The sequence below is a fragment of the Pelodiscus sinensis genome, chromosome 21 (genome assembly GCF_052426305.1).
Source record: "Pelodiscus sinensis isolate ZL-2025 chromosome 21, ASM5242630v1, whole genome shotgun sequence".
Classification (NCBI taxonomy): Eukaryota; Metazoa; Chordata; order Testudines; family Trionychidae; genus Pelodiscus; species Pelodiscus sinensis.
In genome coordinates, this window is record NC_143072.1 from 12,132,634 (window position 1) to 12,145,370 (window position 12,737).

The 12,737-nt window shown below is 65.9% G+C and overlaps 1 protein-coding gene across 1 annotated transcript; it reads right to left on the bottom strand.

The window, feature by feature from the left end:
* Nucleotides 1-2,020: 2,020 nt before the first annotated feature.
* VPS37D (VPS37D subunit of ESCRT-I) lies at nucleotides 2,021-12,229 on the bottom strand. The gene is made up of 4 exons (XM_075904975.2): nucleotides 12,073-12,229; nucleotides 3,480-3,651; nucleotides 2,997-3,079; nucleotides 2,021-2,898 (listed from the first exon to the last, which is right to left on the bottom strand). The coding sequence occupies exons 1-4, from the start codon at nucleotides 12,184-12,186 to the stop codon at nucleotides 2,410-2,412; spliced, it is 858 nt and encodes a 285-aa protein (XP_075761090.1). The 5' UTR covers nucleotides 12,187-12,229; the 3' UTR covers nucleotides 2,021-2,409.
* Nucleotides 12,230-12,737: the final 508 nt, after the last annotated feature.

Genomic DNA, 12,737 nt, shown 5'->3' on the forward strand with positions numbered 1-12,737 from the left:
TTCCCAGCAATCTGCCCTGCCCCCTCCCCACACACCCCTCCGCCACCTGCCCCCCATTCCCATCAATCTGCCCTGCCCCCTCCCCACACACCCCTCCGCCGCCTGCCCCCGCCATTCCCAGCAATCTGCCCTGCCCCCTCCCCACACACCCCTCCTCCGCCTGCCCCGCTATTCCCAGCAATCTGCCCTGCCCCCTCCCCACACACCCCTCCGCCGCCTGCCCCCGCCATTCCCAGCAATCTGCCCTGCCCCCTCCCCACACACCCCTCTGCCACCTGCCCTCCATTCCCATCAATCTGCCCTGCCCCCTCCCCACACACCCCTCCGCCGCCTGCCCCCCATTCCCATCAATCTGCCCTGCCCCCTCCCCACACACCCCTCCGCCGCCTGCCCCCCATTCCCAGCAACCTGCCCTGCCCCCTCCCCACACGCCCCTCTCCCAACCCAGCATGCCTGCCATTCCCCAGCGCTGTGTCCCAGGGCCTCTCGCAGCCCCGCTCTCCCCCAGCCCCCCATTCCCTGCAGCCTCCTCCCACAGAGGAACCTGCTCCCTGCCCACTCAGTGCAGGATGCTGGGCTTCCGCCAGCTGCAAGAGGCACAGTGAGCTTCCTGGGGAGCAGCCCCCCAACCCCCGGCACAAGCAGCCTCAGGCAAAGGGAGATCCTGGAAAGCGCCTTTATTTGGAAAACAGCCTTTGTGCCCCCCATCTGTGGGGCAGCCTGACAAACCGTCACATCCACCTGGGAGGCCTCAGCCCTGTGCAGCCTGGCACCAGGGCCCTGCCCTGTCCTCTCCTCCAGCCGGCCGGCCTCCCCTGGCCTTGCCCCACATACAGGGAGGGGAGAGAGCCAGCAGCAACCCTCCTTCTGTAAGTCCTCTCCAGCCCGCATGGCCCTGCTCTTACTCTGCCACTGTAGCCTCCTAGCCCTGCCCCCCGCATCTGCATTCCCCTCTCTGGACCTACTGGGACCCCCCCCCCCCATCTGCATTCCCCTCTCTGGACCTACCGGGACCCCCCCCCATCTGCATTCCCCTCTCTGGACCTACCGGGACCCCCCCCATCTGCATTCCCCTCTCTGGACCTACTGGGACCCCCCCCCCCCATCTGCATTCCCCTCTCTGGACATACTGGGACCCCCCCCCATCTGCATTCCCCTCTCTGGACATACCGGGACCCCCCCCATCTGCATTCCCCTCTCTGGACCTACTGGGACCCCCCCCCCATCTGCATTCCCCTCTCTGGACCTACCGGGACCCCCCCCCCATCTGCATTCCCCTCTCTGGACCTACTGGGACCCCCCCCCCCATCTGCATTCCCCTCTCTGGACCTACCGGGACCCCCCCCATCTGCATTCCCCTCTCTGGACCTACTGGGACCCCCCCCCATCTGCATTCCCCTCTCTGGACCTACCGGGACCCCCCCCCATCTGCATTCCCCTCTCTGGACCTACCGGGACCCCCCCCCCATCTGCATTCCCCTCTCTGGACCTACCGGGACCCCCCCCCCATCTGCATTCCCCTCTCTGGACCTACTGGGACCCCCCCCCCATCTGCATTCCCCTCTCTGGACCTACTGGGACCCCCCCCATCTGCATTCCCCTCTCTGGACCTACCGGGACCCCCCCCCCATCTGCATTCCCCTCTCTGGACCTACTGGGACCCCCCCCCATCTGCATTCCCCTCTCTGGACCTACTGGGACCCCCCCCCATTTGCATTCCCCTCTCTGGACCTACTGGGACCCCCCCCCCCATCTGCATTCCCCTCTCTGGACCTACCGGGACCCCCCCCCCATCTGCATTCCCCTCTCTGGACATACTGGGACCCCCCCCATCTGCATTCCCCTCTCTGGACCTATTGGGACCCCCCCCCCCCCCCGCATCTGCATTCCCCGCTCTGGACCTACTGGGACCTGACCCCCCCCCATCTGCATTCCCCTCTCTGGACCTACTGGGACCCCCCCCCATCTGCATTCCCCTCTCTGGACCTACTGGGACCCCCCCCCCCCCCCATCTGCATTCCCCTCTCTGGACCTACTGGGACCCACCTCTGCCCACACAGGAGCTTGGGGTGCCGTGCCCTGTAACCCACCCCCTGCTCCACTGCTTCCCTAAGCTGCCTCCCCTCCCTCCCCCGCTGGCCGTGCCCTGGGCAGCGCCTGCCAGAACTTCTTGGGAACTCCCCATGGAATTCAGTGCTGCCAGGCTGCCTCCCCTGCACCCCGCGTGTCCCTGGGGCAGCCACCCGCTGGTTGCACCCTGGAGCAGTTGAGTGCGTCCCCCAGCACACAGCAGCGCCCCCTGGAGGCTGCCTGAGCACCTCCGGAGTGCCAGCTGGCGGGGCCATGTTCGGTGCTGGGCGTTTGCTAGCAGGAAGCGTGGGGCACTGGGGGGCAGCCCATCCCCCACAGCTACCGGTGGGGCTCCTGCTTCTGTGGGCGCGGCAGGGGTGCATGCTGCAGGCGGAAGGGCCGCGGGCTGAGCAGGGGGATGTGTCCAATCAGGCGCAGAGGGGAGCTGGAGCAAGACGCTGGCAACTGGCCAGGGCAAGATGCCAGGGGAGGCAGGCTCCGGCCGGGAGGGGCCACGGGCACCGGGAAGGCTCTGACGGCGTCCGAGGGGACCAGCAGGGCGGGTGTGCAGCCATAGCAGAGCTGGAGCACCTGGGGAGAGGCTGTGTTCTGCACCAGGGCCGGCTGGGCTCGGGCTGGGCTGGGCGGGGCGGCTCGCTGCCCCTCGCAGCGCAGGGGGAGCCGCCGGGGCTGCTTGTCCGCCCGCAGCAGCTCCTCCAGCTTCTCCGCCTGCGTCCTGCGGAGGTGGGACAGCGTCCGGCTCTGCTGGAACAGGTCCAGGAACGCCTCCAGCGGCAGCTCCCGGCCCAGGAAGCGCTCCACCTGCGCCTGCGGGGCACAGAGGAGATGGGCTCTGGCTACAGCCGAGGCAGGATTTCACCCACAGGGCCCCAGGGAGAGGAGTCAGCCCGGCCCTGCCCACTCACCTCCGACTCCGCCTCAGCTGCATCCAGATGGGCTTGGAGCTGGCTCAGGGCTTGCTTCGGGCTCCGCTTCCCCAGGCACGTCTCTGCTTGGGCGAGAGCAGCTTCAGCCAGGTGCACAGGAACCAACCCGCCCCGCAGCAGGGTCCAAGGCCTGCCACCTGCGGAGCCGAGCGCTTGGAAGCAGGGCCCAGCCAGAGCCTGGGGGCCGCAGCCCCAATGCCGCAGGCAGGGCGGCCTGGGCAAGGTGGGGGCCGGCTCACTGCAGCCCCTGGAAGGAGCAGGGCCTCGTGCACAGGGGCGGGGCTGGGACTAGCCTCCCCCAGCCGGCCCTTCAGAGCTCCAGGGGCAATCGAAAGGGCCGGGGGCTCTGGCGCTGCTGCAGTAGCGGTGGTGCCAGCCAGGAGCCCCGGGCCCGTTCTAATGACTGGGCCCCAGGGCAGCTGCCCCCACTGGCAGGCCTGGGCAAGGGGCAGTTCCACTCACCCACTCGCTGCTGCTTTTCCTGACACGCCTCCCTGGCCTCCCGCAGCTCCTGGTACTTGATGGCCAGCGAGGCTTTGCCGTTCTCCAGCCGGGGCTGCAGGGCCAGGTTCTCCTTGGCCAGGGCATAGTTGGAGGCCAGGCACTTCTCCCGCTCCAGCTGCAAGCTTTGAAACTGCAGGGACACCACAGCTCAGAAGGGGCAGCCCAGGCGGAGCCAGCCCCCCAGCTCCCCCCCAGGGCCTAATCCCGCCCTCAGCTCCCCGCCAGCCCCCCAGCTCCCCCCCCCCAGGGCCTAATCCCGCACTCAGCTCCCCACCAGCCCCCCCCCCAGCCCCCAGCTCCCCCCCCCAGGCCCCCCCCCCCCCAGGGCCTAATCCCGCCCTCAGCTCCCCGCCAGCCCCCCAGCTCCCCCCCCCCCCAGGGCCTAATCCCGCCCTCAGCTCCCCGCCAGCCCCCCAGCTCCCCCCCCCCCAGGGCCTAATCCCGCCCTCAGCTCCCCGCCAGCCCCCCAGCTCCCCCCCCAGGGCCTAATCCCGCCCTCAGCTCCCCGCCAGCCCCCCAGCTCCCCCCCCAGGGCCTAATCCCACCCTCAGCTCCCCGCCAGCCCCCCAGCTCCCCCCCCAGGGCCTAATCCCGCCCTCAGATCCCCGCCAGCCCCCCAGCTCCCCCCCAGGGCCTAATCCCGCCCTCAGCTCCCCGCCAGCCCCCCAGCTCCTCCCCCCCAGGGCCTAATCCCGCCCTCAGCTCCCCGCCAGCCCCCCAGATCCCCCCCCCAGGGCCTAATCCCGCCCTCAGCTCCCCGCCAGCCCCCCAGCTCCCCCCCCCAGGGCCTAATCCCGCCCTCAGCTCCCCGCCAGCCCCCCAGCTCCCCCCCCAGGGCCTAATCCCGCCCTCAGCTCCCCGCCAGCCCCCCAGCTCCCCCCCCAGGGCCTAATCCCACCCTCAGCTCCCCGCCAGCCCCCCAGCTCCCCCCCCCCCAGGGCCTAATCCCGCCCTCAGCTCCCCGCCAGCCCCCCCCCAGGGCCTAATCCCGCCCTCAGCTCCCCGCCAGCCCCCCAGCTCCCCCCCAGGGCCTAATCCCGCCCTCAGCTCCCCGCCAGCCCCCCAGCTCCCCCAGGGCCTAATCCCGCCCTCAGCTCCCCGCCAGCCCCCCAGCTCCCCCCCCAGGGCCTAATCCCGCCCTCAGCTCCCCGCCAGCCCCCCAGCTCCCCCCCCGGGCCTAATCCCACCCTCAGCTCCCCGCCAGCCCCCCAGTTCCCCCCCCAGGGCCTAATCCCACCCTCAGCTCCCCGCCAGCCCCCCAGCTCCCCCCCAGGGCCTAATCCCGCCCTCAGCTCCCCGCCAGCCCCCCAGTTCCCCCCCCAGGGCCTAATCCCGCCCTCAGCTCCCTGCCAGCCCCCCAGCACCCCCCCAGGGCCTAATCCTGCCCTCAGCTCCCCGCCAGCCCCCCAGTTCCCCCCCCAGGGCCTAATCCCGCCCTCAGCTCCCTGCCAGCCCCCCAGCACCCCCCCAGGGCCTAATCCTGCCCTCAGCTCCCTGCCAGCCCCCCAGCTCCCCCCCCAGGGCCTAATCCCGCCCTCAGCTCCCTGCCAGCCCCCCAGCACCCCCCCAGGGCCTAATCCTGCCCTCAGCTCCCCGCCAGCCCCCCAGTTCCCCCCCCCAGCCCCCCCCCCAGGGCCTAATCCCGCCCTCAGCTCCCTGCCAGCCCCCCAGCACCCCCCCCCAGGGCCTAATCCCACCCTCAGCTCCCTGCCAGCCCCCCAGCTCCCCCCCCAGGGCCTAATCCCGCCCTCAGCTCCCCGCCAGCCCCCCAGTTCCCCCCCCCCAGGGCCTAATCCCGCCCTCAGCTCCCTGCCAGCCCCCCAGCACCCCCCCAGGGCCTAATCCTGCCCTCAGCTCCCTGCCAGCCCCCCAGCACCCCCCCAGGGCCTAATCCTGCCCTCAGCTCCCTGCCAGCCCCCCAGCTCCCCCCCAGGGCCTAATCCCGCCCTCAGCTCCCTGCCAGCCCCCCAGCTCCCGCCCCAGGGCCTAATCCTGCCCTCAGCTCCCTGCCAGCCCCCCAGCTCCCTCCACTGGGCCTAATCCCGCCCTCAGCTCCCTGGCAGCCCCAGAGTCCCGGCTCACTCTCCAGACACCCCCGTCACTCGTCCAGCAGCTGCTCCGCATTCAAACAAGCCCCTTCCCCAGCTCTCAGTGCCAGTCTGCTCCCTACGCCCCGGCTTCCCCAGACCCAGCGGGCAGGGAGCGCCCAGTGGGAGGCTGCAGCCGTACAGCTAGGAGGCCCCCGCACCAACCAGCCTGGGGAAATTCCACAAAAACTGCACACAGCCTGGGGGTGGGGGGCAGACGGCTTCTCCGAGGGCCAACAGGCCACCCAGAGCCACGAGCCAGCCACTGCGGCCGGGGAAGGGAACCACACCGAGACAGCTACAGATAATCTCAGCTCCGGGCACTGGCCTTCCCGCAGCCGGGGAAGGGAACTAGCCAATCCAAGCCAGGCTGGACTGTTCACCTGGGCGGCTGTGGGGATTCCTAGCAGGGCCCAGGGCTGACACCCTGCAGATACATTGGGGCTGATCGACCTGACGCGCCCACACCCCCCTCAGTAGTGCGAAGGGGGAGGAGATTCCTGGCTGTGGAGCGCCTCCTGGCGGATGTGGAGGGGCGTTGGTCTGTCTCAAGGGGCGTTGGTCTGTCTCAAGGGGCGGTTACTCCCAGCGCCCACCTCTCTATCCTGAGACTCCAGCAGCTGCAGCGGCAGCGGAGTGAAACCGCTGCCCAAAGGGTTAGAACAGCCACCGCCTAACAGACAAGCCTGCTTGGGGCAGCAGGCTGCTCACAGCCCCGCACCAGCTGGGTTAGGATAAGCAGCTTCACTTGTTAGCTAGTGGAAGCTTAAACTCTGCCGGAATCGATGGAGCAGGCCTCCGACTGCACCAGGGAGACGAGCAGGGGCCTGGGATTCTGCAAGCCCTGATGCAACGGAGACAAATCCACTTTCCCAAACAGCCCGGACGCTGGGAAGAGTCTGGCTGTGGAATGTCTGAGCGCGCAGCCTGCACGGCATGAGCACCACCCGTGCGGACAGGAAATGCAGGGACAGAGCCTCCCTGGAACAGCATGCCATGCCCCCGTTGCTGGTGGCAAGCCGGGAACTATTCTCAGCTAGGCCGGGAGGAGGTTACTGGGTGAGGAATCACTGTTCCCTGGCTGTTCTAGGAGCGACATGCTGGGCATGAGGAGCTGCTGATGCACTGTCAGCCCTCCGGGGACAATGCCTTTGGCGGTAATTCCTCCAGGCATTACACGCCGGCCAAGGGAACACGGGTTGCTAGACTCACAAAGCACAAAGATCCGTTCTGCTCTCCCTCTAGAGCTGTTTTAACCGGTGCCCTTCTCTTACCACAGGGCAGGGAGAGGCTGGGTTGGGAAGGAGCCTCGTTAACCAGGGAAACAATTGACCGACGATCGTGGGGGGGGGGGGGGGGTCTCTAACCTGGGTAGCTGTGAACTCAAGATGTGATGGTTTTTCAGCAGCTCTGCACCAGGAATTAGCTGGGGCAGGGCTCTGGCCTGTGTCTGTGATACAGGAAGTCAGACTAGCTGGTCACAATGCTCCTTCTGGACTTGGAATCCATGATCAATATATTAAAACTGGGGGAGCAGGCTTCTGGCTTGGGGAGGGGGTCCCCTTTCTCCCTTCACACTGAAGCTTGTTTTCCAGGCCTCAGATGTTTTGTTGCTCTAGGTGTAGGGTTACCAGATGATTTCAAAAAAATACCGGACACACTTGATCTCAGATGGGGGGCGCGCAGCCAGGAGGGGAGCAGGGTTGGCCAGGAGTGGATTGGGGGAAGCAGGGCTGGCCGGGGGAACTGTCCAACAGGGAACAGGTCTGGCTGGGAGGAGGTCTGGGGGAGCGAGGCTGGCTGGGGGAAATTGGGGGGGAACTGGAGGGGGGAGCGGGGCTGGCCAGGAATGATCAGAGGGGGAGAACTGGCCGGCGGGAAGCAGGGCTGGCCGGGAGGGGGTCGTGGGGGAGTGGAGCTGGCCAGGGTTGATCGGGGGGGGGGGGGGGGGCAGGGAGAACTGGCCGGTGGGAAGCAGGGCTGGCCGGGAGGGGGTCGCGGGGGAGTGGGGCTGGCCAGGGCAGGGGAATGGGGGGGCGGCTGGCAGGGAGTGGGGCTGGCCGGGAGCAGGGCTGGCCCAGGCACATGCCGGGGTGCTGCCTGTCCTATGCAGGGCCCGGCAGGGCGCACAGGTGAGTCCGGCCCCAGGGATTCCATCCCGCCCCAGCCCCGCCCCACACCTCTCTACTGTGTAAACTTCCGATAATCCAGCACCTTTAGGACCCAGAGGGTGCCGGATTATCAAATATGCCGGACTATCGGAAGGGGGGGCTAGGAGGGGTCTGGGGCGGGGTGGCGGGGATGGGGGGTGGTGCTGCGGGACCAACCCGGCAGCACCCCAGCTGCTCTGCCCCAGGCATCCCCAAGTCAGCCGCTGCTGAAACTGACCGGTGGCTGACTTGGGGAAGCCCGGGGCAGAGCAGCTCCAATTGTCCGGCTGGCTGGAGCACTTTCGGGTTCCAGGTGGTGCCGGACTATCAGGAGTGCCGGAGCACTGGATGCCGGAGCACTGGAGTTTTACTGTACACACTCATGCTAATAATACAACTCACTTAATTAGAAAATACCCGACATTTCTATGTTCGGTATTTTCTCAATTCGTTTCCCAGACGGAAAGTTCAAATACTGGACACCTGGCAACCCTATCTCGGTGGAGATGATGGCGATTCTTCCTGGCCACTTACCCAGCCCAAGGCAAGCTCCCTTGGCTGCCCCCTCCTCTCCATTGTCAGCACTAGGAGCAGGCAGAGGGCTAGCGGAAAGTCCATCTCTCTTTGGAACAAGTTTCTGCATCTAGTAAGGACTTTAGGCCACTTCCCACAGCTCCCCATACATCTAATTAGCCGATCTTCAGGTGCCAAAGTCAACACTGTTACTGGGAAAAACTCCCAGACGGAAACCCGGCACCTAAGGACACAGAAGGACCTTGCTGATTTTAATTAAAGGTACTTCCGCACCACACTGGACTAGAATGGATCTAGAAGGCAGTAGTAAGCATATTGGATTAGGCTCTGATATCAGGACAGGAAGCTTCTAACTAGCCCTGTTATTAAAATTCTTTGCTCGACTGTAACCCTGTAAGGTTTTCCAGATATCCAGTTGCACTGAAACGTTTGACAAAAATATTCTCTCTATCATATTCGTGTAGTATTTGCACACTCATGATAAAGAACATGGTCACAGTGAAGAAAGGATGGAAACATTATGTCTGATAACAAGCAAATCTCTTTCCAAATATATCTAAAGCCACCCACGCTAGGCGTAAACAACTATTTTTGCTTAAGGCTGCTTTTGGTTTCTTGCCCTCTTTTCTCCTCCCTGCCAAGCTGGGATCAATCAAAGATCAAAAGCATTACATGTCTCCTGAGTGTGACAATGGGAACCTTTCAGGGTTCCAAAATTAAGCGCTGTTAATTTTTTATTATTTGATCCTTTTGAGACAATGGACAAATCCCATCTGCATGTAACAAGGGGCCTTGTATGAATTTGAGCAAATTCAGGTGCCTTATTGAGACTTGAGTAAGATTTTGCAAACGATGAGTTTCAAGTGATTTTTCCTTCTATTATTTCTTGATAAGCCCTTGCCTGAGGCCTTCCCTCTGAAGAAGAAAGGTGTTTAAGAATTCCCCTGACATTGGTCTTTGCACAAACTTTACTTGGTCACTGATTATGAATTAAAACCAAAGGCAAAGGCCTCGTTAGTAGAAGTTGCTGTTGAAAATTAAACCACAGCAGGCTCAGGAAATGAAAGCGTCACGGCTCCGAGAGCCCGTACGGCACATCCTGTGCAGCTTGAAGTCGACGGTTACTAGCTACCCAGGAACCAGAGAGACCCCCACACGCAGGCCGGGGCAGTGAAAATGCTTCGGGGGGGGGGGGGGGGGAGCTCCTGCCTTTCTTGGCAAAGCAGGTTTCCATGTGCAGCATTAACACAGGGGCTGCACAGCAGTGTCCCAGAACTGCCGAAGGACGCTGGTTGGGCTCGCCCGCTGGGAAGAGGTGCAAAGCCCAAAGCAGCAGCATCTCCCCAACATGCCCAGCCGAGCAGCACTGGCCATTGTGGGGAGAAGGGTCTACGCCCCCACAGCCGCTCTTCTCTGGCAGGCTCCTGCCTCCTCCTTATCCCAGGTCCCCGGAGGCCAGATCCTGCGCCTTGCAGGGCACGGCTCCCCAGGGGTGTGGAGCTGCACGTGGTACCCCCCATGCCTCCCTGGCAGCTGCCCTAGCAAGGTGCACTCTGGCAGCAGGGGGTAGGCTCCAGAAGTGGGGAGGGGAGTTTACAGAATGGAGTCTGCCCCAACCTCCCCGCAAGCGAGGGGCTGGCCAAGGGGCTGAGCGGGAGGAGCATTTGGCCCATTATACTGGGGAGGGTCCCCACAGCCTTGTGCTCATCCCAGCCAGAAGAGACCACGTCACTGCGAGACCTGCGGGCAGAGCCACGGGGACTCAACCCACCCCAGCCCCCTCGCCCAGCCTCTGTGATCCCACCTCCCCATAGCACACTCCTGCCCCTGCCCACAGGCAGCCCCAGCATGGCCAGCGTGAGTTGGGAAGGGCATGGCCCATGGGGCATGCAGCAGAGGGGAACCCTGGGGGTGAAGGGGGGGATGGGATGGAAGAAGGCCTGGGGGGACGGGCAGAGAGCTGGGGAAGTAGGGGGGCAGGCAGGAGCAGGAGTGTGGGGGAAGGGGCCAGGTTTGAAGGGAGGACTCCAGGGGGGCTGGAGGGGGATGAGCGAAGGAGGCCGGGGACAGTACAGGGGAATATCGGAGGGATGGAAGGGGGATGAGGAAGCACCGGGGGGGGGGGGGAGGGAAGAGCCAGGAAGATGGGGGGGATGGAGGGGAACAGGGCATGGGGGAAAGGGACCCTGGGAGAAGAAGGGCTGGGGGGGGGGGATTCAGCAGCCAGTGAGGGACAGGGGGAGGCAGGTGCAGGGAGGAATGGAGCGATCGGGAGGGGGAACATTGGGGTCCTGGCGGACGGGGGAGGGATGTGAGATCAGGAGGGTTGGGGGATGCTGCAGGTGGGGGGGTATTCAAGGGCTAAGGGGATACAGAGCCAGGAGGATGGGGGTGGGGGGTGCAGTGCGGGGGGAGGATGCAGGGCCTGTGGGGGGGAATGCAGGTGCCAGGGGGGGATGTAGGGCCGGGGTTGCAGCAGGTGAGGGGGTCAGGGGGGATGTAGGGCCGGGGGTGCAGCAGGTGAGGGGGTCAGGGGGGATGTAGGGCCGGGGTTGCAGCAGGTGAGGGGGTCAGGGGGGATGTAGGGCCGGGGGTGCAGCAGGTGAGGGGGCCAGGGGGGATGTAGGGCCGGGGGTGCAGCAGATGAGGGGCTGGGGGGGATGTAGGGCCGGGGGTGCGCACCAAGGAGGGGAGTGCAGGGGCTGAGGGACCAGGGGCTTGAAGCCAGGGGGTGCAGCAGGCAGGAGGCCAGGGAGTTGGAGCCAGGGGTGTGCACTGGGGGGGAATGCAGGGGCCGAGGAGATGCAACGGGGGGGCCAGGAATGCATGCCAGGAGTTGGAGCCTGGGGGGAATTTAGGGGTCGGGGTGCACACCAGGGGGTGGGATGCAGGGGTGGGGGGTGCACTGGGGCCAGAGAGGGATGTAGGGGCTAGGGGCCTCAGGGGTGCACTGGAGGATAGGAGCTGGGGGCCTGTGGAAGGGGGCACACTGGGGAAACGCAGGGGCAGAGAGGACAAGGGAGTGCACCGGGGGACTGAAACCGGTTGGAGTCACAGAGCCATGCAGGGGCTGGAACCGGGGGCCCAGTGAGGATGCAGGAGTCGGGGGGAGGGGGGACAGGGCTGAAGCCAGATGTCCAGCAAGGATGCAGGGGCTGGGGGGCCATACAGGGGCCCAGGGATTCGGGAGGGGTCAGGGGGATGCTGGGGCCAGGGGGACACAGGGGCCGGGGCTTGAGGGGGGAGGATGCAGGGGCCGGCGGGAATGCAAGGGGCTCAGGGATTAGGGGTGGTCTGGGGGGGATGCAGGGGCCGGGTATCTGGAGGGAGCAGGGGGGACTCAGGAGTCAGGGGGACGCAGGAATGGGGATTCAGGGGGGGCTCAGGGGGACACAGGAGCCTGGGGGGATGCAGGGGCCGGGGATTCGGGGGGACTCAGGGGGTTCAGGGCCTGGGGGATTCGGGGGCCAGGGGGACTCAGGGGGATGCACACAGGAGCTCGGGGGGATTCGGGGGAGTCTCGGGGGGGTGCAGGAGCCGGGGATTCGGGGGAGCGGAGGGCTGCAGGGGCCGGGGGAATTCGGGGGGCTCAGGGGGATTCGGGGGCCGGAGGGATCGGTGGGGGCGCAGGAGCTGGGGGGACTCAGGGGGACGCACGCAGGGGCCGGGGATTCGGGGGACGGGGGGATGCAGGGAGGCTCGAGGGATTTGGGGGGCGGGCTCGGGGGCCAGGGATCGGTGGGGGCTGCAGGGGGGCTCGGGGGGCCGTCGCCCCGCTACCTTGCCGCTGAACCGCACGACGCGCTCCAGGCGCGGCTCGTCCTGCAGCAGGGCGCGGAGCTGCGCGGTGCTGAGCCCCCCGGCGCGAGCCTGCGAGCCCCGGCCCCGGTTCATGCCGCCGAGCGTCCGCGGAGCCGGCTGAGGCCGCGCCGGCCCGGCCCGCCAGGGGGCGCCGCGGGGGCTCTTAAAGGGGCCGCGCCCCGGAGGGCGGGCACTGCTGGGGCGAGCGCAGCAAGGGGCCCGCCTCGGGACAAGCGGCAGGGGCCACCGCCCGTTGCACGCCAGGAGCAGCCCGGGGCTCCAGGGCCATGTCAGAGTTAGAAGAGGCAACTTGGTCGTGATTCCAGCGGGTTCTTGGGCACCTGAAAACTGGGGGTGGGGAGTTGCAGCTCGCAGCCCGGGCGGGGTAATAACCCCTCGTCCCTATGCAAAGAGAAAATGAAAGAACCATCGCGGGCTCAGCTCTTGGGCTCGCGTGCTCTGACATCTTGCGACAGGTCACTTAAGGGACACAGGCTTGGATTGAAATGTCACCCTGTGTTCTCCTTACTAACTCTCCAACAGGGCGGAGATAATGTAGGATCTCCTGGCTTTCGTCCAGCTCCTCCAGGTTGGAAGAGATCACTTGACTTTTGGAAGCATTTGATTAGGGCAAGGCCCAATGA

What these genes read in the sequence shown, in the direction of transcription:
- VPS37D (XM_075904975.2), bottom strand. Translation starts at nt 12,186, where the DNA reads ATGAACCGGGGCCGGGGCTCGCAGGCTCGCGCCGGGGGGCTCAGCACC. An exon ending in TCGTGCGGTTCAGCGGCAAG is followed by an intron (nt 3,652 to 12,072) that starts GTAGCGGGGCGA and finishes GTGTCCCTGCAG; the next exon opens with TTTCAAAGCTTGCAGCTGGA. An exon ending in CAGCTGAGGCGGAGTCGGAG is followed by an intron (nt 2,899 to 2,996) that starts GTGAGTGGGCAG and finishes TGTGCCCCGCAG; the next exon opens with GCGCAGGTGGAGCGCTTCCT.